The following is a 23,543-nucleotide window of genomic DNA, read 5'->3' as shown; positions in this document are numbered from 1 at the left end:
ATCAGGAGTTTGGGAGTGGGGTAAAAATCAAAGAGGGGATTAGAGAATTTGAGAGGCCATTTTTAGGCAGCATGGCGGATGTGGAGCCTGCAGAAAAGTGACCCAGGAGGGGTTTCCAGGGGCAGGTTGCTTGTGTTGCTTCAAAAGTAACACCCCTACAGCTCCCCAAACCTTCCAGAACTTACCACCACATAAGTGGCTTATATAAATTAGGGAGAGGAGAATCAAGGTGAGAGCAGAGACAATGTGACAGCCCTAGGAGATGAGCCACAGTGAGGGTCCTGGAGGAGCAGTAGGTCAAACCTGCAGTTGCCATGAGGTCAGAAACTCTGGAAATTCTCAGAGCTCTTGAGGTAGCACTGCTGTGTCCAATGGTGCGAGTTGGGTCTGCCCAAGGGTTAGGAGATAGATTTTTATTTGGGTGACTTCACCTGTTCTGGAAGTACCAGGTAATTTATCACCATGCAACACCCTCCCCTAGTCTGTCTCCATTTAGGCAAGCATTCACCCTATTATCTGCACTGAATGTTCGTATAAACCCTTATCATGGTACCATATGGGTGTTTTGGAAGTTCAAGGCAGTAGATGCTTAAGTAGTAGGCAAAAACACTTAATTTTTTACTTGCTAGCATGTGAGGGGTCCACTTTTGATATTTCTCCCACCTTTCCCATACATGATTATAACGTGTGTGTGTGTGTGCTCATGTGTGTGGGCACACACATGCATATGTGCACAAAAGTCCTAGGGGGATTTGGGAGAAGAAGAAATACCTTTGCAGAGTCTTGAACCTCAGCAGCTGTTACACAACACAGTGATGAATCCTAGCATCCTGGGGCAGGAATGGCAAGACTGGCCAAAGGCCACTGAGTCATGCAGCAGACCAAGAGGGTCACATGAAAAATTTTCCATCACGATGCCCTTGGGAAAACCTGGATCCACTAGGAAATAGCCCATGACCTGGGGAAAGTTGTATAATAACCTCTTTGTGCTTCAGCTGCTTCCCCTGAAAATGGGGATAATAAGAGCACCTACTTTAGAGTGTGTTGTCAGAATGAAATGAGTAATATGCATAAAGCACTTAGAATCGTGCCTGGTGCACTGTAAGTATAATGCATATGTTAGGAAAAACAAAAACAAAATAGAGGGGCAGTCAATTGCCTTCTGAAGGACCCTGTCAGAGTAGCAGGCTGAACAGCAGAGTTGCTGAAACCAGCTCTTAACATCCAACCTTGAAAAAAAAGAGAAATAAAGTCCAGCAAGAAACAGGTTAAAAACCACATGCTCAAAGTGAATCACTTATACATGGACTGGCTCATCCTTTTAAATGGATCTAGAACTCCTGCCTAAAGGGAAGAGAAAATCTGAGTTGGGTCTCTAGAAATAAGAATATTTCCTAAAAATTTACTGAGATCAGAAATAGGTAAATGATCTGAGTAAACAATTCATTTAAAACAATTAGAGCAACTTACAAACGGCTCCATTATGATGAAAATTGTATCCTTCCTAACAAAGGGGTTTTTCACAGATGCATTTTTAAAGATTAAATTCTTTTGAGACCCTTGGTTCCACCTTGTTACTTGAGTAAATTTGCAATCTTTTTATTCATTTGTTTCACTATTCGCTATTCATCATTATTAGTGTGTTATAGAAAAGTTCCAAGAGGAATTCATAATAATTATAATTAAAAACATTTATTAAGCACTCAACATGTATTAAGCATTGTGCTAATCTCTTTACAGGGAAATTCGGGGTTTCAAAAAATGTCATGTATACACTGAAGACACCAAAGTTGACACGTGTAACCCAGACCTCTACCCTCAGCTCTGTGCTCGTGTATTTAACTTCTCACTTGACATGGCAGTTGGATGTCTGATGAGCACCTCAAATTTGACACGCCTAAACCGGACCTCCCTCCTCAAATCTGTTCCTCCCAATCCAGTCCCCATCTCAGTCATTGGTATCTCCATCCTTCTAGTTGTTCCAGCCAAAGCCCCAGAAGTCCTCCCTTTCATTCAAATATTCATTCCTCCTCCACACACAGGGTCCATAGGTATTGCAGATGCTTCATACCTTGTCTAGGAGGGTACCCTGACTGGGGTAAGCCAATGGGCACATTCCATTTCTCAGGCCACAGGCCAATCAGAGTGAGTCTCATGGGTTTTGTTTGGGAAGATGGGGAGGGAAATACACCTTTTGTCTCTTACTGAATGTGAAAGAGAAGGTCTGGATAGTCTTAATTGTGGTAGATAGCCCTTCTTTAATTGGGAGAGGAGCCAGCCTTGGTATAAAACCATTAAACACCATAGACAAGAAAGTATGGAAGCAGGAAAAGAGTGGCTCTTGAAGAGGTCATCAAGTTGTTGAATCAACAAAACCTGAAGCTTCCCCACTTCTGGACCTTCTAATCATGTGAACCAGTACATCCCTTGTTGTTTAAGCCAGTTTGAATTAGAGCTTTCGGTTTATGTGGAAGCATCCTGATTAATACAGATTAATGGTGCTCAGAACATCTTCATGCACTGATCAACTTGCATATACTTTGGTGAAACGCGGAATGAAAAACATTTTCGCATCTCTGTGGCTTTGCCTGTGCTGTTCCCTCTTTCTGGAGTGCCCTTCCTGCCATGTCCTCTTGGCAAATCTCCACCCACCTTTCAAGACCTAGCACAGATGGCTCTTTCTCTTTTAGGATATTAGTGATGGGACATGACCTAATTTTAAAGACCTGACTCTAGTGAAGTCATGCATTCTTTCCATTAGTGAGATGGTCGTTGAAAAGATATTTATTTGGTCTCCTGCTACATGCCAGGCATTTGCCAGCCAGATACAACTCGTAAACCCCTTAAGGAGAGATATCCAGACAAGTAAACAAGCAATTCCGACCTACAGAAAGAAGTTCTGAGATGGAGGAAGTTCTGGGTGCAGCAGTAATGCAGTGGAGGCGCCTTTCATCCAGTCTTAGGGGCTGTGGAAATGGAGGTGAAGAACAGCTTCCTGCAAGAAATGATGTCTACACACAGATTTAAGAACCAGGAGGAGTTCAACAGGCAGGAAGACAAGAGAAAGAACATCCTAGGGAGTGGAAGAGTTTGTGCAAAGTTCTAGCAATATCTGAGGTCAGGGCCCTTTTGGGGGCAGTGCTAGCATGTAGATTTTTAGACGGAATGTGGTGAGAGATGATGCTAGAGTCCTCAGTTCAAAATTAGGTAAGAGGGCCTTGAAAGGTTCACTGAAGGATGTGGATTCTTTCCTGGGGACCGTGGGGAGGATCTTGGATTTGGGCTTTAGAAAGATTAAAAAGGCTGCAGAGAGGAGAGAGGCTCGAGGGGACCCTACTGGGAGCAGGGAGACAGGTCAGGAAGCATTGGATCTGCTCTGTCCTTGTCTCCTTATGTGTCCTCTTTCCTGAGATGTCTGATTAGGAGGAGACACAGACCGTAAAGAGTATGGGAAAGTGGCAAAGGTTCGCACTTGCCATGTGTGCACCCCAGGAGCAGGTCATCTTGGATCTGGAAGTCTGCCTTAACTGATCTGGAGGACATCAGTAAGATTAGCAATGGGCATAATGTCAGTGCCAAGGAAACAATTTTCTCAACCTCAAATGCCACGTAATATGTAGCAAACTTCATCAGTCATTTGTGGTTCTTCAGACCAACTCCAAATTTTGGATTTTAACCACGTTATCCAAAAGAGCCATGGAGAAAAAGGACTTGATAACCAAGGAATGGATTGCTTCACTACTAGATTTTATTAGCAGTAAGATATGCAGTGGTCACATGTCAGTGACTCCTAACATGGAGTAAGAGTGAGCAGAATATCTTCCCTTACAGTTTCTTGATTACAGAAGTTGAACCTGCAGAGAGAAAACAACAGAAAGTCAGCTTTTCCTCGTGCACTGCTGGTGCTTTGAGCATAAAAACAGCCTCTCTTCTCCCCAGTCTGAGTGAGAACCACTCCCTGTGCCCGAGACCAGACGTTGGTCAAGGGAACACAAACCTCTTCTGTATAAAGGACTGCATTCTCCTTTCCATTGTTCTTTCATAGCTTTGCAATAGCTGATTGAGGAAGTGTCACTGGACGCCTCTAAGGACAGGGAGCGTTCATTTGTCATATCCTAAAGCACCTACTAAGCACTTGGCGCATTGTCAATCAATGCAACTGAGGAAGAGTAGGGTCAGCAGCATGATAAAAAACCAGCCCGAGGGAAATTTCTGAGGTCCTGGTGGTTCATTCATTAGGCACTCTTACTTAATTCAATAATGGAATTGAAATGACTAGCATTACTCATTAAGACTGAACAAAACTTAGTTTGCTTGGGAGCTAATTTTCTTTAATAACATATATAAGCATATGCAAAGTGCCTGGCACATAAAAGGTGCTCAGAAGGTGCTCTTTTCTTTTCATCTTCATTTCCCTCCCTGTGGTCTGATGGCTGGCAGATGCGCAAATAGAACATTAAACGTTAAACACTACTACTGATAAAGGACACAAGAAATGAAGGGCACACATGATCTATATATGAATGAAGGTGAATTAATTTGTTTTGTAGTAGTTAAGAACTTGCTGGAGTCCAGTTTCTTACCTATGAATTATAGCACCAAGCTTTCATTTAATTATCTCTAATGGAGACAAGAATAGTACCTCCATCCCACCACCACCGTCAAGAGAGTAAACATACCCATCACCCCAAATTACTCTCCTGTTCCTTCGTAATCTCTCCTTCTTGACCTTTCCCATCTCCCCTCCCTCCAGGCAACCAGTGACCTGCGGTCAGACAGACGACACAAGGCCCAGCTGCTGAATGAAATCACTCTTTTCACCTTAGGGTCACGAAGCCAGATTCTCAATTAACACTTTACTTTCATCAAATGACCCATACTCATCTACAGATCTCTCAAAGTTATTCCCTGAAAGTTCTGCTCTTTTTTAAAGAAACAGAAGGTACTAGGAAGCCATCGTGACCATGGCTTAGGAGAACCACTGTCAGAGAGTTGAACCTGAAGTAGACTTGCAGTGGGAATAGCATGGGTGATTCAGTATTGCAAATCTCTTTGGATTTTTATTACTTACACTTTTCCATCGTTTCTTTCCACCATGATCTCGGATGCTCCCACTCTGGGTCGAGTTGGGTTGATCACATGGTTGTACCAAATAAATTTGACCCTCTGCAAATCTCCAACATCCACATTAGAGTCAAATTCATTGGAATGGGTGCTGCCTGGACGGAGAGTGCCCCTTGGGAGTTGAGAAGTTAATGAAAATATACGTGAACATACAAAAATATATACATATATGTTTCTAAAACGAGCTTACGATGCACCTCTAGTAAGATGATTGACAGTACATTTGCCATTCTAATGTATTAAATAATTAATGTATTAAATAAATGCAGACATGTGTGCCAACTCAGTGGCAGGTCATTTGCCAACAAGAACTCATATGACTTTAAAGTCATCCTTACTTTAATAAAACTTGAAATATGTTTTAGTCATAAGCCTCCCACAACTTAATAAATGATGACATCATCATATCATCTTTTCCCTGTTGTTTTCTGGGCAAAATGATTATTTACTGATTAGAAATCAGATGCCATGCATCAAAACAAACATCAGTGGTTTTCTCAGGAAATAGCAGAGAAAAAATTCAGGAACAGAATTCTGAAATGTACTAAGGTGCAAGATAAAACGATCTCTTCCTTGGAATGACATGTGATGGTATTGTACTCCCATATAGTTATGAATAAACGCTTATGTCATAACATGCATTATATATGCAAAGGATTCCAACATTTAAGAAGTGTAGGGTAGTATTTTGCTCACCTGAAAATTTCATACTGTTTAGAATTTCCTTTATTTCCAAACAAAGAAACTAGCACGTGTCCTGTAACCTTCTTCCCAGACAGTGTGACAGCTACCTTATACCTCCAACCTGCACAGGGGGAAGAGATTTGCAAACTGTCAACTTGTAGAGAAGACTTGCTAAAAACAGGCTAAATTGGATGCCACTGCTGCTGAATTTTGAGTAATTTATATATAGGATTGTTGTTCTTCTAATCAAATAGTCTACTTTATCTAAATGTTCAGAAGATAGGCGTGGGGCCAGGGGACGAGCAGAGAATCTTTCCAAAGTCAATAGATGTCAAGTCATATATATAAGTCATATATTTTGCTTTCAATTTCTTTAACCCAACAATTTATTTTTGAATATTATAAGAACTTTATCTTAAAAGAAAGTAGGAAAGGGGCACCAGGGTGGCCTAGTTGGTTAAGCCTTCAACTCTTGGTTTTGGCCCAGGTCATGATCTCATGGTCGTGAGATCAAGCCCTGTGTCTGGCTCTGTGCTCAGTGTGGAGTCTGCTTAGGGATTCTCTCCCTCTGCCTCTGCCCCTCCTGGGCTTGTGCACTCTCTCTCTCTAAAATGAAATAAATAAATAAAATCTAAAAAAAAAAAGAAAAGAAAAGGGTAGAGTATGACATTTTCATCAATTTACTATTTTCTTTTTTAAAAGATTTTATTTATTTAATTTAGAGAGAGAAAGAGCATAAGTGGGGGAAGGGACAGAGGGACAAGCAGACTCCCTGCTGAGCAGGGAGCCTGAGGTAGGGCTTGATCCCAGGACCCCGAGATCATGACCGAAGTCAAATGCTTAACTGACTCAGCCACCCAAGCGTATACCCTCAATTTACTATTTTCATAGGTCATCACATTTTAGAGTCCTGTTGTCTTTTTGTCTAAACTGTCTACATTTATTTAAAAAAATTCTGGGGCGCCTGGGTGGCTCAGTTGTTTAAGCAACTGCCTTCGGCTCAGGTCATGATCCTGGAGTCCCAGGATCGAGTCCCGCATCGGGCTCCCTGCTTGGCAGGGAGCCTGCTTCTCCCTCTGACCCTCCCCCCTCTCATGTGCTCTTTGTCTCTCTCATTCTCTCTGTCTCAAATAAATAAATAAAAAAAAAATCTTCAAAAAAAAAATTCTATAATTCAGCTTTACTTTGCCTTTGGAATGTATTAAGTTATGGTAACCACTTTGTGGTACTAATCAATAGTTAACTAGCAGTTTATGCCATTTAGAGCTAGCCTGGGCCAAACTGAGGAGGGAATAAAACCTGGCTTTAGTTTTTACAATGCGACCAACCCCACTGACCCCACTATCACTCCAGTCTAAATAGTTTTCTTCCTCTGACCCAGGATGGAACATGCCTCATCATCCCTGCACCCTCTAATTCTTATCACCCATGGAGTCTACCGCCCTAAACAGCTCTTAAATCTGTCAACTCCCTACCATTCCCACAACCTCTGCCATCTCTCTCCTGGATTACTTTTCTGCTTGTACAAAACCTCAGAATTTTGCTTTAGTGAAACTTCTGACTGAATTGGAAGACTCTAGAGCAGAAGAAACCTCCTGAATTCCGGAGAGATTAATTTTTCTATCATTGTCAGTTCAGACCCCCAAATTCTGCTCTGTTACTCCAATTAGCCAGAGTTACATTGAGCACGATGGCTTTTGAAAAATTTTCCATGTTGGGAAGGAGTATTTACAACTTTTGTACAGAAGAGCAATTTCACACATTTTCACTGAACATGATAAAATACATAGCATTATGAATTTAAGGCAAATATAATAGAGACTTACGGGCAAAATTGCTGACATCACCAGTGTTTAGATAAAATATCTGGTTCACTGCATTTGTTTTTCCAGGAAATCTGTCAGCGTAATGACCCATCTGTGGGCAGCCTTCGCTTGGGCAGGGGAAGCACTTGTTCTAGGGGAAATTAACAAATGATGAATGAGGACACTCTTAATAGCACGTCATCTTTTTCCACCTGTTGCAGCAGTTCAAATATTCTAAAGCCAATTCTGTCATGATGGCAAAAGACGACTTTCATAATGTTTCAGGAAAGGTGAAAAATGCCTTTCATTAGTTACGATGATAAATTTGACTGTGAAAAAACACAATATGAACAAAAATATAAAAATCACACAAAAAGAGAATTTAAATATATATTTACACATATATTTTCATCTTGTCTATTTTGCCTCTTAAGTTACTCAAGACATCCATTTGCCTACAGGTGGTTAGAATTTTTTTTTTTTTTTTTTAGAAAGATTGCAAAAGAAAGAGCAAGGGGTGATAATCAGCTCTGATATGCAAAATAGGACCCATTAAGAGTCAGGTTTTTCTCAAATTTTTTAGCTCCCGCTTTAGCATATTAAGGTCTGAAGGAGTCAGATCTCAGAATTCTCCCAATGTGAACAGATAATGCCCCAAGTGGTCCTTAAGTCTTAGCTGTGTGGTTGGTGTGGAGAATATATATATATATATATATATATATATATATATATATATATATATCACTTAGGAAAATGTCCTCCTTCTGGGGAGGAATTATGGGAAGAAGAGAGGAAGAGGGAGAAACAGAGTGGGGCAATCCTGCTCCATATTAGAGGCAAGGGGCAGACTTTTGGATCAATGAACCAGAGGGGGACTGGGCCAAGTCTCAGGGTCTGCATCCAGCAAAAGCTAAGGAGAGACTGAGCCAGTCAGAGAGAAATGGCCAGAGCTATATGGGGAAGTTGGCCAAGCCAGAAGAGTAGATGTGCCTAGACATTATCTGCAGACACCAGCAGCACATCCATCAATAACGCAGACCCTCAAGTCCTCCCCTCTGCCCTACGCACACACTGACCACCACCTCATGATCACTGTGTCCAATACCAGCTTGGAGAGAAGAGGATGAAGGGGTCCAAAGGCTGAGAAATATGCAAAACTGAGAACTTTTTCTTATCAAAGTGTCTGAGCATCACCTAAAAGGACTGTTTATATTACTGAATCAGACTAAATTTTAACTGAATGAAACCTAAAGCTTCTTCGCTTATTTTCCCCATTACCTAGAGATTGGGGATTTGGAAGCACAATAAAAATAAAGTTAAACCAAAGAAAAGGGATGGTGATCTTGTTTGTACACAAGCTGTACTGTGAATAAACTATGCATCCCCCCTGCCCACACATATAGCCAACAGTTGTTGAATGCTACTTATTACATTTAGATTCTGAGCTAAGGAACTAAAACATATCATCTCATTAAATCCTCCTGCCAAACCAATGGAGTCTACCGTTATTATTTACATCTAGAAATGAAAAAACTGCCTTAGAATGAGGTTAAATATTTTGTCCAAATCATTCAACCATTTAATGGTGAAATCAGGTTTCAGATTCTCTTTAGCACTAAGTTATACCTCTTGATAATTATGACTTCACCTGGTATGTTACTTAAAATTTTATTTATTAAATGACATAGGTTGTATATTTTTATTTGAAAAAAATTATAGTGAAAGGAAGAGCAATAGAAATTAATAGGCAATAGATATATCATTTTCAAGATCACCTTTAAGGATCCTAACCCAGATACCTAGTGAATACCAAACAAGATGAAAACTCAAAACCAAGCAAGCAAACAGACAAAAACTTGGCAATTATGAGATTGCACAGAAATATCCACATGCACATGATGATATAGTTTTATAGGTTCAGTATTTAAGACAAGTTTTCCATATTTATCAGCATCCTGTAGCCATAGCTTAGATTTCATAGACTTTTTTTTTTTAGTTATCATTATTTCTAAAACAAGTTTGAACATTCGCGATACATACTGAAGTGATAGAGAACAAGGTAGACATGGGACATCTTAGTATACAAGCCCATTTCTCTAAAGTTCTCCAATGCCTCATCACTATTACGATAAATACGTATGTCAACTATGCTTCAATTAAAAAATAAAAATATGTATAATTAAAAGTATAAATAATGTGGCAATCATGTAGTGACTTTTGCTGAATGCATGTCATGTATAGTGAACTACACCCATCATGAGAAGTGATGGTCACAAAATTCTTTAGGTACAAAGTGGAGTCTACTTACTGCAGTGAAAGCATTGTAAGAGGCACAAGGGAATCCAGCAAAGCCATCAGGGTTGAGGATGCTATCAGCGTAATATTTGTAGCTTCTTAAGTGATTACAGGCCACAAAGTCACGAGTCCCTTTGAAATCAGACAGTACACATCAGCAACAGGTTTTATTTTTCCAAGTTAATGTCATAATTAGAACATGGTTGTTGAATAGATTTTTCTAATTAGTGTGAACTCGTGGTGGTCACAGAACAAAATCATCTCTGAAGTGTATTTATGATTTGTGATGCAGTTACAAGTGAAATACCATTTAAGATTTTAATAGTAATGCCATTGCTAAATTAAATGGAAAAATAACTTTAGAAGGAAGAGATTGGTCCATATGGATATAAGTACAACTTAGTAATCCATTCCCCAAATTAGATCCTTGGAAAGTTGACTACAAATACATTTTCTTTCTACAGTCTCCTCAGGCCTACTTTCCCCAGTGAAAAGTCTATATTTTGGGTTAAAAGTCCTTTGTTGTAGAAAATGTGAGACCTGTACCCAAATATTCAGCAAGTTTAGCAAAAAATGAAACACAAATTTTCCCCTAAGAAAATCTCTTCATGTACATAATGGTTTTACCTTCCCAGATCCCATCTATGTCAACAATCTGAGAGAGAATGTTCTTCTGACATCCCGGCATTTGTTTTCCTCCATTTGGAAAGAAATCTAGGTGGCCTACAGTTTGACTCAATCCAAACCCTGAGGAATATTAAAATATGAGAAAGTTGATGTTGATGTATAGACTCAAAACACTCTAAAACACTCTAATATATGGACTCAAAAAATACTCGCAGAAGAGGAATTGAAGAACTCACCCAAGTTGGGAATTATAGGGGCAGTGTCTGTGTGAATTACATCCACAAACTGGGCATCACTGGGGTCCAATCGGACTAATTCGGGCGTGCCCTCAAAGCAAGGTTCAGCTGGATCCAACCCTAAAGTAAATAGAATGTCATGTTAATATCATTGTACATTCACATTGACCTTTTTCATTAATTACCTACCCAAGTGCAAGCATTGGCGGGAACCATGACTTATGCCTAGAAAGAGATAAGCTAGTTTTTCCAGACCTTATCATTTTTTTACATTTTCTGTGTCTAATTTTCTATTTGCATTGTAGTGAATTTTCCTCAAACCATGGAATTTGGCTCTACGTATGGATGTGTAGCCCCTGGGACAATCCTGGCCACTAACAGCAGTTATAAGGAAAGAGACAGATTCTGGGAGACTCCTAAAAGCTGGTCGGGATAAAAGAGTCCCCATTCTACGGTAAAATCCTGTGAGGGCAAGGACTTTGGTTTTCACAGTCACCAGGACCAAAGCTTTGCAGAGTGCCTGGCTGAGCAGGCCCTTGTAAACATTCACGGATTATGAGAAAGAATGTTCTCTCCAGCAAATTAATGCTAGACATCCAGATGCCCCCACCAACCCAAATGTGACCAGTTTATCCAAAGTATCAAAAAGAGAATCAGAAGGTCAGAGACAGAGTAGGATGATGGAAGAGGAATGTGGTTGCTCCCTAAAATAGTCACCTCTCAGATCCAGGGTAGCAAAGTCTTTCGTGTAAAGTTGCAATGTTGTTTTAAGGCCTGAGTGTACAGCATGTGACCCCATTGGCCAAATGCATCCAGTCTTAAGATTTGTGAAATGCTATTTTTTTAATCTAACCAAAGCATGCAGAATTGGTTAGCCTGGCCTGACCACCTGTCCCCTGCAACTCTTGGCTTGTGGTCAGTGAGGATTGGGCTAATTATCAATTGCTACTGAAGCAGAATATAATTAATTATGCATTTTTGAGTTCCTTGGGTTTAATTCTATTTATTATTTATTCTGTTATTTATGCTATTTATTCTATTCATGAAACTTGTCCTTTGTGAATGCCTGGCAACGGGAAAATAGACCTCCTGATGTTCTTAATTAAAATTTTAGTCACATGCAATATTTATATATATGTTAACATATATATATGTTAAACAGAGCTCTGTAGGCCAAAGATCAATATCAGCAAAAAATTCGTAAAACCTCAGAACATACTGATTTCTGATCATGTGGCCCAATTCAGAAAATGCCAAATTTCCATCCTTTTAGACCCCATTTAGGCTACACTGAGTCCAAATTTTCTGTGTTTACTGTTTTGACCAACCTGTGATTCGTCCAACAGTCCCATTGGTCCTCCTTCCTGCCTCCCCAGCTGCATGTGAGCCCAGGCTGTGGCCAATGATGTGGACATCAGAAAGTGAGTACTCAAATGCTGACTGTTGGAAAGAAAAGTTCTTCAGAATGTTTTCTAACATTGTGAACTTCAAGATGGCCATAGAAGGAGATCCTCGCAAAACGTGAGTTTTAAGAAGATATGCTGTCCCTTCAAAGCAACTGATTTTCATGACTTTTTTTTTCAGTTATCATAGAAAATGGCAATGGTCTAATGTTTAAGCTGGTGGAAGCTGGGCCCTCTTTTGTTGTTTTACTATGTAGAGGAACCCTTGCTGTGTATGAAGAATTGTTACCCAGAGGTGGTGAAGCAAATGTATGGGTTAGCAGATAATAATGAAAGAAATTATGTAGGGGCGCCTGGGTGGCTCAGTCGTTAAGCGTCTGCCTTCGGCTCAGGTCATGATCCCAGGGTCCTGGGATCGAGCCCCGCATCGGGCTCCCTGCTCCGCGGGAAGCCTGCTTCTCCCTCTCCCACTCCCCCTGCTTGTGTTCCCTTTCTCACTGTGTCTCTCTCTCTGTCAAATAAAGAAATAAAATCTTAAAAAAAAAAAAAGAAAGCAATTATGTAAGCACATTCCTGTTTAACATTTTTTTAAGGTTTTAGTTACCAAAGCAGGTTAGCTTGGTGTCATTGTGCTTCTGTTAAAAAAATTAAAAACAAAAACAAAAACAGGGTAGTTTTCGTCCTGAGGCTGACATTATCACACCAACTTGTTGTAATAGATGGCAAAATTAAAGGAATACTGATGGAATTCAGTAGAAACAACCTACCTGGTTGCTTGAGTAACATCACTTAAAAAAACTAGTGTTTTGACTTAAAGAGCATATTGATGAAGCCCAAATCTAGATTGATTGATTGATTGATTGATTTTGCATTTTTCTTTTCAACCACAGGGAAAGCCAAATCTCAGTAGAGGAATGTCTTTAGCAATTATCATACCTACAGCAATTATTTTAAAAGAGAATCTAGAGAGCAATGGACATGGACTTTTATACAACCTAGAGGTAGTTACCTGAAGAACCTCAACAAAATATGCCACTTCTGCCCCGACAATCCGGATGTTCTGTGACGCTTGTGTGTAACCGGTTCGGGAGCCCCCTTTCCAATCCACACAGATGCAGTTCACACTTTCCACTGTAAACAGGTTCTGATGGAACAGACACAATAAATAGGTAAAGAATTCGGGATATTTATTAATTGATCATTAGCACATTTGAGAACGAGGATAAATTTCCTCCATGACCTATAAAATATCAAGCTTATTTTTAACCCTACAACAATGAACAAAACTTCTAGTCTGTTATGGATATGAAATTCCTTTTAAAGTTTAACTCTGGCTCCAAATTGAGGGTTTGGCCATAATGGGAACTGGATTCTTGAGATACCTACTGAAACAGATGCATAGACGTTTGTTGCAGGGAGAGATGTATAAAATGGGATACAGTGGATTGTCTCATTAAAGCATCATTAAAATCAATGTCCTACATTGTCCCATACCAGAGTGCACCCCAGGACCTTGTTTGTTTTGTTCACTGCTGTATCCACAGTGCCTCAAAGTGTTCTTGGCACATAGTAGGTGTTCAATAAATATTTATTGGATAAATGAATAAATGAAAGGCTATGTTAGGACTTCCTTAAATAAATATACTGGAGGTAAACGGGTAAGCTTTTCCATGATGGAAAGACTAATCAATGTTTTTGGAAGAACATATTTTATTGTACATTACTGATGAGTTACTTCACATAAAAGCATAACCTACCAGATATGTACTGGAAGCTTTGTTTGATGCAGGTCAGTGATAGATTCATGAATGTTAGATCTGGCAGGAATTTTGTTTGTTTGGGTGTGTGTATGTTTATGCATATCCTCACCTTTTTTCCAAGAAAACTTTTAGAAGAATGAAGCAATCTTAGAAATCATCTCCAAGTCTTTTACTTTACAGATAGAAATCTCCAAAAAGGGAAAGTGATTTGCTAATGTCATGGTTAGCTAAGGATAGAGTCAGTACTAGAGTCTAGGACCTTTAACCTAGGTTAATCCATTTGTTTCTCTGTCATAAAGCAACCATGTTGTCAAAGCCAAATCATGCAAGAAAAACAAATCTGGTTTGGGGATTTCAGAAATAAATTGTGTATACATATCTAAAAATTTACATTCCCTTTGACCTAAGAACCACTTTGTCTTTTTCCTTCCTTGTTCTATAAAAATCTATTCCTACCCTCCCCTTAATAATCATCAGCTTAGAATATTTTAGAAGATAAGTTAGGGTTTTGCTAATTATTTTTAAACTTGTGAAGTTAAGCCTATTTATTTTGGCTGTCTTCAGAATCAGTGGATAGTCTCTAGAGTCGATTCAATCCAGCCTTTGGCTTGAGTCATAGACAGGTCTGAAATTAAAAGTGTTTAGGAGGACCTTTGTGTCTTGTTTTTTTGACCTCTGAAGGAATGACTGCATCTGTGTGCTATGCGGGCCACTAACGCTTGGTGAATAGATGAATCAAGGATAATGTTCTCAAGCACTAGCAGTTGCTAGGAAAATATGTTCTATTTTCTGTCTTTTAATTCTTCATTACCATGGGGCACATAGCCAAAGGCAAATTAAAGAAAATTAGATCACTATGGTTGAAACAAGAGAAGTCGAAAATGAAAACCTACACAGTTTCCCTAGATATTGTTACCATAGGAGATCAAAGAGTAGCAAGTGAAAATCAGAGGAAAACAATTTGGGCAAAGTAAGTTATCTTAGTTCTTCACATAGAACTTAAGACCTATTGAAAAAATTAAATGTTATTGAAAACACAACTAATACTGCATCAGTATGGCAACATCTGTTATTAAAATTTTGAAATATCTCTGCATTAGTTATTAAATAACCACTACCTAGAGCCGCCAAATGCTTGCCAATCTTGCTGCCCTGACTGTCCCAGGTCCCCTGCACACCCTACCACCTCTTGGACCTCCCTGTGAAACCCCAGGAGAGTCAGGTGATCCTCCGGTGTCATGGTGGCTGGCATTTGTCCTGATTGGTTGCAGCCTGTGCCTTCCCCATCGTTAATCATCACTCTGGAAACAACCTTCCCTTAATTGATTACCATGTCTCACCTTGCATATATTGGCCAACCAGTTTTCTTCTCCCTTGTCTATGAATCCATGAATAATAAAGCGGGTTTTTCTATCTGTTCTGAAATTGGAGCTTGTGATAGTTGACGGATCTGCAATAAGTTCCTATTTTGGGAAGAAAAGTGTTTAATGTCAAGTTTCTCATATGTCCAATAGAACCATTTGTACATGGAGGGAGATGGCAGGTAGGAGAACACCATCAAGACTTGAGATCCTTGTGAATAAGGATTCTCCTATTACAGGCAAGCTATTTGTGATCATCAAGTTTCAGACATCATAACATTTCTGCAGTTGCTCTACTCAGGATAAATTTCTGCTATAATATTGATGTAGGGGGTCTTGTCTCCAAACAATGGAAGGTTTTGTGTGTGTGTGTGTGTGTGTATGTAAATTGTATACACACACATACACACATATATAATGTTGGGAGATTATATATAATATTGGGAGAGTTTATATATATGTATACATATATTATATATAACTATATTCAGAATGTTTATTAAATGGCAACATAGAGGTAGGATAAAAATGATATTAAGTTCCAATCAAGACAGTGGGTAGCTGAATGGATTAAAAAAACAAGACCAATCTATATGCTGTCTACTGGATCATTTTAGATCATTTCAGATCTAAAGACACATGTAGAGTAAAAATGAAGGGATGGAAAAAGATACTTTATTTTATTTATTTATTTTTTAAAGATTTTTTATTTATTTTTTGACAGAGAGAGAGACAGCAAGAGAGGGAACACAAGCAGAGGGTGTGGGAGAGGGAAAAACAGGCTTCCCATGGAGCAGGGATCCCGATGCAGGGCTTGATCCCAGGACCCTAGGATCATGACCCGAGCCAAAGGCAGATGCTTAACAAATAAGCCACCCAGGTGCCCCTGGAAGAAGATATTTTAAGTAAATAGAAACAAAAAGAAAGCTGGAGTAGCAATACTCATATCAGACAAAATAGACTCTAAAACAAAGGCTATAATAAGAAACAAAGAAGGACTTTACATAAAGATAAAGGATCTATCCAATAACAAGATATAACACTTGTAAATATTTATGCACTCAACATAGAAACACCTAGTTATATAAAACAAATATTAATAGATGCAGGGCGCCTGGGTGGCTCAGTTGGTTAAGCGACTGCCTTTGGCTCAGGTCATGATCCTGGAGTCCCTGGATCAAGTCCCGCATCGGGCTCCCTGCTCGGCAGGGAGTCTGCTTCTCCCTCTGACCCTCCCCTCTCTCATGTGCTCTCTCTCTCTCTCATTCTCTCTGTCTCAAATAAATAAATAAAATCTTAAAAAAAAATATTAATAGATGCAAAGGGAGAAATTGACAATAATACAATAATAGCAGGGAGCTTTAACACCCTGTTTACATCAATGGATAGATCTCCCAATAGAAAATCAATAAGGAAAGAGTGGTTTTAAATGACACATTAGAACAGATGGACTAACATATATTTACAGAATATTCTATCCCCAAACAGCAGAATACACATTCTTTTCAAGTGCACATGGACATTCTCCAGAATAAGTCAAATGTTAGGCCACAAAACAAGCCTTGATAGAGTTAAGAAGATTGAAATCATATCAAACACATTTTCTGACCACTCTGGTATGAAACTAAAAATCAACTACAAGAAGAAAAGTGGAAAAAACACAAACATGTGGACAGTAAACTATATGCTATTAAACAACCAATGGGTCAAGGAAGAAATCAAAGATGTAGTTAAATCAATATCTTGAGATAAATAAAAATGTAAATGCAATGTTAAAAAAACTATGGGACACAGCAAAAGCAGTTCTAAGAGGGAAGTTTACAGTGATACAGGCCCACATCAAGAAATAAGAAAAAGCTCAAATAAACAATCTAACCTCATACTTAAAGGAACTAGAAAAAGAAGAATAAATAAAGCCCAAAGTTAGTAGAAGGAAGGAAATAATAAAGATCAGAGTGGAAATAGATGCAATAGAGACTTAAAAAAACAATAGAAAATATCAATAAAACTAAGAACTATTTCTCTGAAAGGTAAATAAAATTGATAAACCTTTGGCCAGACTCATTAAGAAAAAAACAGGGAGGGCCAATAAGTAAAATGAGAAATGAAAAAGAAGTTACAGCTGATACCACAGAATACAAAGGATCATAGGAGACTACTACTAACTGTGATATGCCAACAAGTTGGACAACCTAGAAAGAATGAACAAATTCCTAGAAATATATGATCTTTCAAGACTAAATCAGAAAGAAATACAAAATCTGAACAGATCGATTATTAGTAAGGAGATTGAATCAGTAATTATACTCCCAGCAAACAAAAGTCCAGGACCAGAGAGATTCACAGGTGAATTCTACCAAACATTTAAAGAAAACTTAACACCTATCTTTCTCAAACTATTCCAAAAACCTGAAGAGGAAAGAATGCTTCTGAACTCATTCTATGAGGTTAGTATTATTCTAATACTAAAACTAGACAAGCACTACAAAAAATATTACAGACCAATATTCCTGATAAACATAGATGTAAAAATCTTCAACAAATACCAGCAAACTGAATTCAACAATACATTAAAAGGATCATGTATCATGGTCAGGTGGGATTTATTCCAGGGATCCAAGGATGGCTCAATATCCACATATCAATCAGTGTGATATACCCCATCAACAGAACGAAGAATAAAAATCATATGATCATCTCAATGGATGCAGAAAAAGCATTTGACAAAATTCAACATCCACTTATGATAAAACCTCAATAAATTGGCATAGAGGAGATGTACCTCAACATAATAAAAGATGTATATGACAAACCCACAGTTCAAAGCATACTCAACAGTGAAAACTGAAGGCTTTTATTTTTCTAAGATCTGGAACAAAACAAGGATGCCCACTCTTTCTACTTTTATTCAACATAGTATTGGAAATCCTAGCCACAGCAGTTAGGCAAGAAAAACGAAATAAAAGTCATCCAAATTGGAAAAGAGGAAACAAAACTGTTGCTATTTGCAGCTGACAGGATACTATATATTGAAAACCCTAAAGCCTCCACTAAAAAACTGTTAGAACTAAAAAATGAATTCAGTAAGTTGCAGGATACAAAATCAATACACAGAAATCTGTTGCATTTCTATACAGTAATAATGAACTAGCAGAAAGAGACATTAAGAAAATAATCTCATTTGTAATTGCATCAAAAAGAATAAAATACCTAGGAATAAATTTAACCAAGGAAGTGAAAGACCTATCTTCTGAAAACTATGACACTGATGAAAGAAATTGAAGGCAACACAAATAAATGAAAAGATTACCTTGCTCATTGATTAGAAGAATTAATATTATTAAAATGTTCATGCTACCCAAAGCAATTCAATGCTACACAAATTCAATGCAATCCCTATAAAAACATCAATGATACTTTTCATAGAACTAGAACAATAATCCTAAAATTTGTATGGAACCACCAAAGATCCTGAGTAGCCAAAACAATATTGAAGATTGAAGAAAAAAAAGAACAAAGCTGTAAGTAGCATGCTCTCAATTTTGAACTATACTACAAAGCTATAGTAATCAAAACAATATGGCACTGGCACAACTACAGAAACATTGATCAATGGAACAGAATAGAAAGCCCAGAAATAAACCCACACTTATATGGTTAACTAATCTACAATAAAGGAGGCAAGAATATACAGTGGGGCAAAGACAGGCTTTTCAATAAATGGTGTTGGACAGCCACAAGTAAAAGAATGAAACTGGAACACTCTCTTACACCATATACAAAAATAAAACAGTAAAGACAAAACGTAAGGCCTGAAACTACAGAACTTCTAGAAGAAAACATAGGCTGTAAATTCTTTGACATTGGTCTTAACAATATTTTTTGCTTAGCAATGTTTTTCAGACAAGAACAACAAAAGCAAAAATAAACAAATGGGACTACATAAAACTAAAAAGCCTTTGTACAGCAACGGAAACCATTGACAAAAATGAAAGGCAATCTACCGAATGGCAGAAGATATTTGCCAATGATATATTTAATAAAAGGTTAACATCCAAAATACATAAAGAACACATAAAACTCAATATCAAAAAAACAGTCAGATAAAATAATGGGAGGAGGATCTTGTTAGACGTTTTCCCAAAATGATATACAAATGCCAGAAGGCACATGAAAAGATGCTCAACATCACTCATCATCAGGAAATGCAAATCAAAACCATAGTGAGATATCACCTCACACCTGTCAGAATGGCTATTATCAAAAATAAGAATTAACAAGTGTTGGTGAGCATATGGAGAAAGGGGAACCCTCATGCACTGTTGGTGGGAATGTAAATTGGTGCAGTCACCAATAAAAAATGGAATGGATATTCCTCAAAAAATTAAAAATAGAACTACCATATGATCCACCAATTCCACTTCTAGGTTTTTATCTGAAAAAAATGAAAACGCTAATTTATCTGAAAAAAATGAAAACGCTAATAGAAATTTGCACCCCTATGTTCATTGCAGTATTATTTAAAATAGCCAAGATATGGAAGCAACCTAAATGTCCATTGATAGATGAATGAATAAAGAAGATGTGTAAAATACATACATATATATATATATATATTACTCAGCCGTAAAAAAGAATGAAAGCTTGCCATTCATGACAACATGGGTGTACTTAGAGAGTATTATGCTAAGTGAAATAAGTCAGATAGGACAAATACCATATGATTTTACTTATATGTGAATCTAAAAAACAAAACAAATGAATAAACAAAACAAAACGAGACTTATAGATACAGAGAGCAAACTGAAATGGTAGCCAGAGAGGATGGAGGTGGGGGTATGGATGAAATAAGTGAAGGGGATTAAGAGGTACAATCTTCCAGTTATAAGATAAATAAGACAGGAAGATGTAATGTACAGCATAGGGAATATAGCCAATAATATTGTAACAACTTTGTATGGTGACATGGTAACTAGACTTATTGTGGTGACCATTTCATAATGGTTTTATATATTCAATCACTATGTTGTACACCTGAAACTAATACGATATTTTATGTCATTCTTCAATAGAAAATAAAGTGAATCTAAATTAAAACAAAAAGAGAATAATATCAAGTTAATGGACCTTCTATAAACAAGTTACATAAAATAATACTTAACCTCACTGCCCCAAAAGTCTACAAAGATGAAAATTCCACTAATTTGCTCTCTTCAGAAAACTTAAAAATTTAGTATTCTTATTACATAAAACGGATAGGACTTAGTTCTGAAAACAATGAGTTCTCTTACTTGATAGTTATCCGGGTTCTCATTAGTGTATAGGAGGAAGCGGGTATTGACATCTTCTGGAACCCAGGGCAGTATTTTCAGGGGTCTTTGCACAATTCCTGCCCATGGGGAGTCATCACTAAAGCAGCCAAGTCTTGGGAAGCAGATTTCTTTTCCTGTAATCACCCAGAAGCATTTCAAGGATGTTAGTTTAATCAGAATGCTCTTTTTTTAATAGTCTCTCTGCCAAAATATGAGTTAAATTACATTTTATGGGATATTTACTTCCTCTGCATCCCCAGACATCTTCCTATAGATGCACTCACAAAACAGCTTCAGCGTCCCAGCTAAAGACAGGCTCCTGCTCCTCATATCTAAAAGTACGACCATCTGACTCCCCTCGTGTCTCTGTCCAGTCCCATGCTGGGACCCAGTTTGGCTTCTCAATGCGGATGGCTTCCTTGGGCCACTGGTACCCAAGAAAAGAGCAGCCTTTTGTCCCCAGGCCTCAATAGAGAGGCGTGAGGTTTTCAATTCTTTGCAGCCATCTTCTGGTGTTGGGCTTTGGGTAGAGAGCTTAAGTTTCATGCAAATGCCAAAACTTTACATCTCTACCTCGCTGAGTATTTGGGTCCCTGACCTATGTTTGAGGAGCATTCTGGATTCCCGTGATGAAGAAGCTGCTCATGAATAATCAAACAGAAAATCCATGGTTTGACACAACCCTATGCTTGAATGTTAACCTATGAAAGAACAACACAAAGCAAGGGATGTCCAGGAGGATAAAGTCTAGATTAATAGTAGGAGTGGGAGTAGCAGCTGTTGTGGGGGTGGCATTCTCAAAAGTTATTATGTGCCAGGGGCCACACAAGACGATTTACATGACTTGTCTTATGTAAGTCTCACAATTATCCTGTATTAAGGGTGGTATTATACGCCCATTTCACAGATGAAGATAGTGAAGCACAGAGAGGTTAAGAATTTTGCTCAGGGTAATACACCTGTGGCTGGTGGAAACAAGGTTCAACTTCCACACTTGATTCCAAGCCAGGGTTGCTAGATTAGCAAACGAAAATAAAAGTCAAATGTGAGTTTCAGATACACAATGAATACTTTTTGGTATAATTTTGTCATGTATTCATTGATTATCTGAAATATTTGTTTATCTGAAGTTCAAATTAAACTGAGTAGCTTATTTTTTTTTTTAAAGATTTTATTTATTTATTTATTTGACAGAGAGAGACAGCACGAGAGAGGGAACACAAGCAGGGGGAGTGGGAGAGGGCGAAGCAGGCTTCCCGCGGAGCAGGGAGCCCGATGCGGGGCTCGATCCCAGGACCCTGAGATCATGACCTGAGCCGAAGGCAGATGCTTAACCGACTGAGCCACCCAGGGGCCCTGAGTATCTTAGATTTTATCTAGCAACCTTACTCCAAGTGCCTGTGCTCTCCATCATGCATCTTTTTTGCTCTACTCCTTATGCCATAGTGGCTTGAATTCAGCCATCATGAACTTTCTGAACAGGAAATCTCTTTCAGCACTTCATAAATATCTTTTCTTACCTACTACTGCTCCCAGAAGCAGCGATAGTGCCCAGATTAGCAGCATCTAAACAAAGTAAAAAATATTGTTGAGTCTGACTAAATATGTTTTTAAAAAATTGTCATAACTCAAGCTCAGTTAAACCTTTCTCTGGGGGAAAACTGATAAATTCTAGTAAATTAGGCTTGGAAAACATGTTACTGACTCACCGCGGCAGTTCCGTCAGGTTCCACACACAATCAGATAGTGCCCTTCCAGGTCCTTTTATAAGTAAACCTTATCTCTTTGAGAAGTTCCATGGAAAAGTGGCATGAAAAGAGAGGACGTTCCAAGTGTGCATTTCTAATTTTAATCATAAATAAACTCAGATTGATAGAGTAGGTCAAGTTTCCCACAGTACTTGTGGGAAGATGAGAAAAGGGTTCATACAGGGGCACCTGCGTGGCTCAGTCGTTAAGTGTCTGCCTTCGGCTGGGGTCATGATCCCGGGGTCCTGGGATCGAGCCCCGCATCGGGCTCCCTGCTCAGCGGGAGGCCTGCTTCTCCCTCTCCCACTTCCTCTGCTTGTGTTCCCTCTCTCGCTGTCTCTCTCTGTCAAATAAGTAAATAAAATCTTTAAAGAAAAGAGGATTCATACAGACTATTCTCTTCTGATGAGACTACATCATGCTCAGAATCACCATAATTTCATTGTAGTGAAGGATTCTAGTCTGCCCCGCTTTTTTTTAGTTTACAATTCTCTGTGCTGCTGTGTGGATATGTGTGAAACTAAATTGTTTTCACGGATTTGGTAACAGCAGTCTTGAAAACAAATACTAGGGCGCCTGGGTGGCTCAGTTGGTTAGGCGACTGCCTTCTGCTCAGGTCATGATCCTGGAGTCCCGGGATCGAGTCCCGCATCGGGCTCCCTGCTCAGCAGGGGGTCTGCTTCTCCCTCTGCCCTCTTCCCTCTCGTGCTCTCTGTCTCTCATTCTCTCTCTCTCAAATAAATAAATAAAATCTTTAAAAAAAAAAAAAAAGAAAACAAATACTAAAACCTTACCAGCTTGAGCAGTTTTCGTATAACCTTGCCTTACCCTCAAAGGCATAAAATTAGAAACCATTCTTCAAAAGGGTTCATTCTTTTTAGGAAAGTTGTTGATATTTTATTTTGATAGTCTATGGAACTAGTGTATTTCTCAACAATAACAGGGAGAAAAGAATAAATGAACTGACAAAAGGAGTTGGGGGTACTTCTAAGAGCAAAGAGGTAGAATTGGTGACCTCACCCTCAAATAAAATTAGGAATAAGAGAGAAAAATAAAATTCAACTTGGAAAAAAAAATCGTCCGGGAAAAATAATCTGAAAGAGAGGCATTTGATAGAAAAGAACTGAAATGTTTTCAGTTGGGGATAGATTGCTTAAAATACATTTTAAAGACACTGTAATGGGATAC

At 38.6% G+C, this 23,543-nt stretch overlaps 1 protein-coding gene across 3 annotated transcripts; it reads right to left on the bottom strand.

Annotated features, from left to right (window-relative positions):
- Window positions 1–3,790: 3,790 nt before the first annotated feature.
- Window positions 3,791–22,173, bottom strand: PNLIP (pancreatic lipase). 3 transcript variants are annotated; one of them, XM_035029799.1, is made up of 13 exons: window positions 22,128–22,173; window positions 20,587–20,741; window positions 19,515–19,530; window positions 15,275–15,384; window positions 13,184–13,318; window positions 12,100–12,211; window positions 10,772–10,891; window positions 10,536–10,655; window positions 9,922–10,040; window positions 7,635–7,764; window positions 5,821–5,929; window positions 5,072–5,236; window positions 3,791–3,854 (listed from the first exon to the last, which is right to left on the bottom strand). In XM_035029799.1, the coding sequence occupies exons 1-13, from the start codon at window positions 22,171–22,173 to the stop codon at window positions 3,791–3,793; spliced, it is 1,401 nt and encodes a 466-aa protein (XP_034885690.1). The 3 variants fall into 3 exon arrangements, with proteins under 3 accessions (XP_034885690.1, XP_034885683.1, XP_034885698.1); XM_035029792.1 differs by lacking the exon at window positions 19,515–19,530 and having other exon boundaries at window positions 15,275–15,397; window positions 20,572–20,741; XM_035029807.1 differs by lacking the exon at window positions 19,515–19,530 and having other exon boundaries at window positions 15,275–15,397.
- Window positions 22,174–23,543: the final 1,370 nt, after the last annotated feature.

This window comes from Mirounga leonina, unplaced genomic scaffold, assembly GCF_011800145.1.
Source record: "Mirounga leonina isolate KUSES-001 unplaced genomic scaffold, KU_Mleo_1.0 Mir_114, whole genome shotgun sequence".
In the NCBI taxonomy this organism is placed as follows: Eukaryota; Metazoa; Chordata; class Mammalia; order Carnivora; family Phocidae; genus Mirounga; species Mirounga leonina.
This window is presented reverse-complemented; position numbering and strand designations above follow the sequence as displayed.

Excerpts from the sequence above, each read along its gene's own strand:
- PNLIP (XM_035029792.1), bottom strand. The coding sequence starts at position 22,173 with ATGCTGCTAATCTGGGCACTATCGCTGCTTCTGGGAGCAGTAGTAG. Across the intron at positions 15,398-20,571 it reads ATCAAGTAAGAGAACTCATT|GAACTTATTGCAGATCCGTC; the intron begins GTTTTCAGAACT and ends TTCCCAAAATAG. Across the intron at positions 5,930-7,634 it reads TGATGTCAGCAATTTTGCCC|GTTGGAGGTATAAGGTAGCT; the intron begins GTAAGTCTCTAT and ends CCCCCTGTGCAG.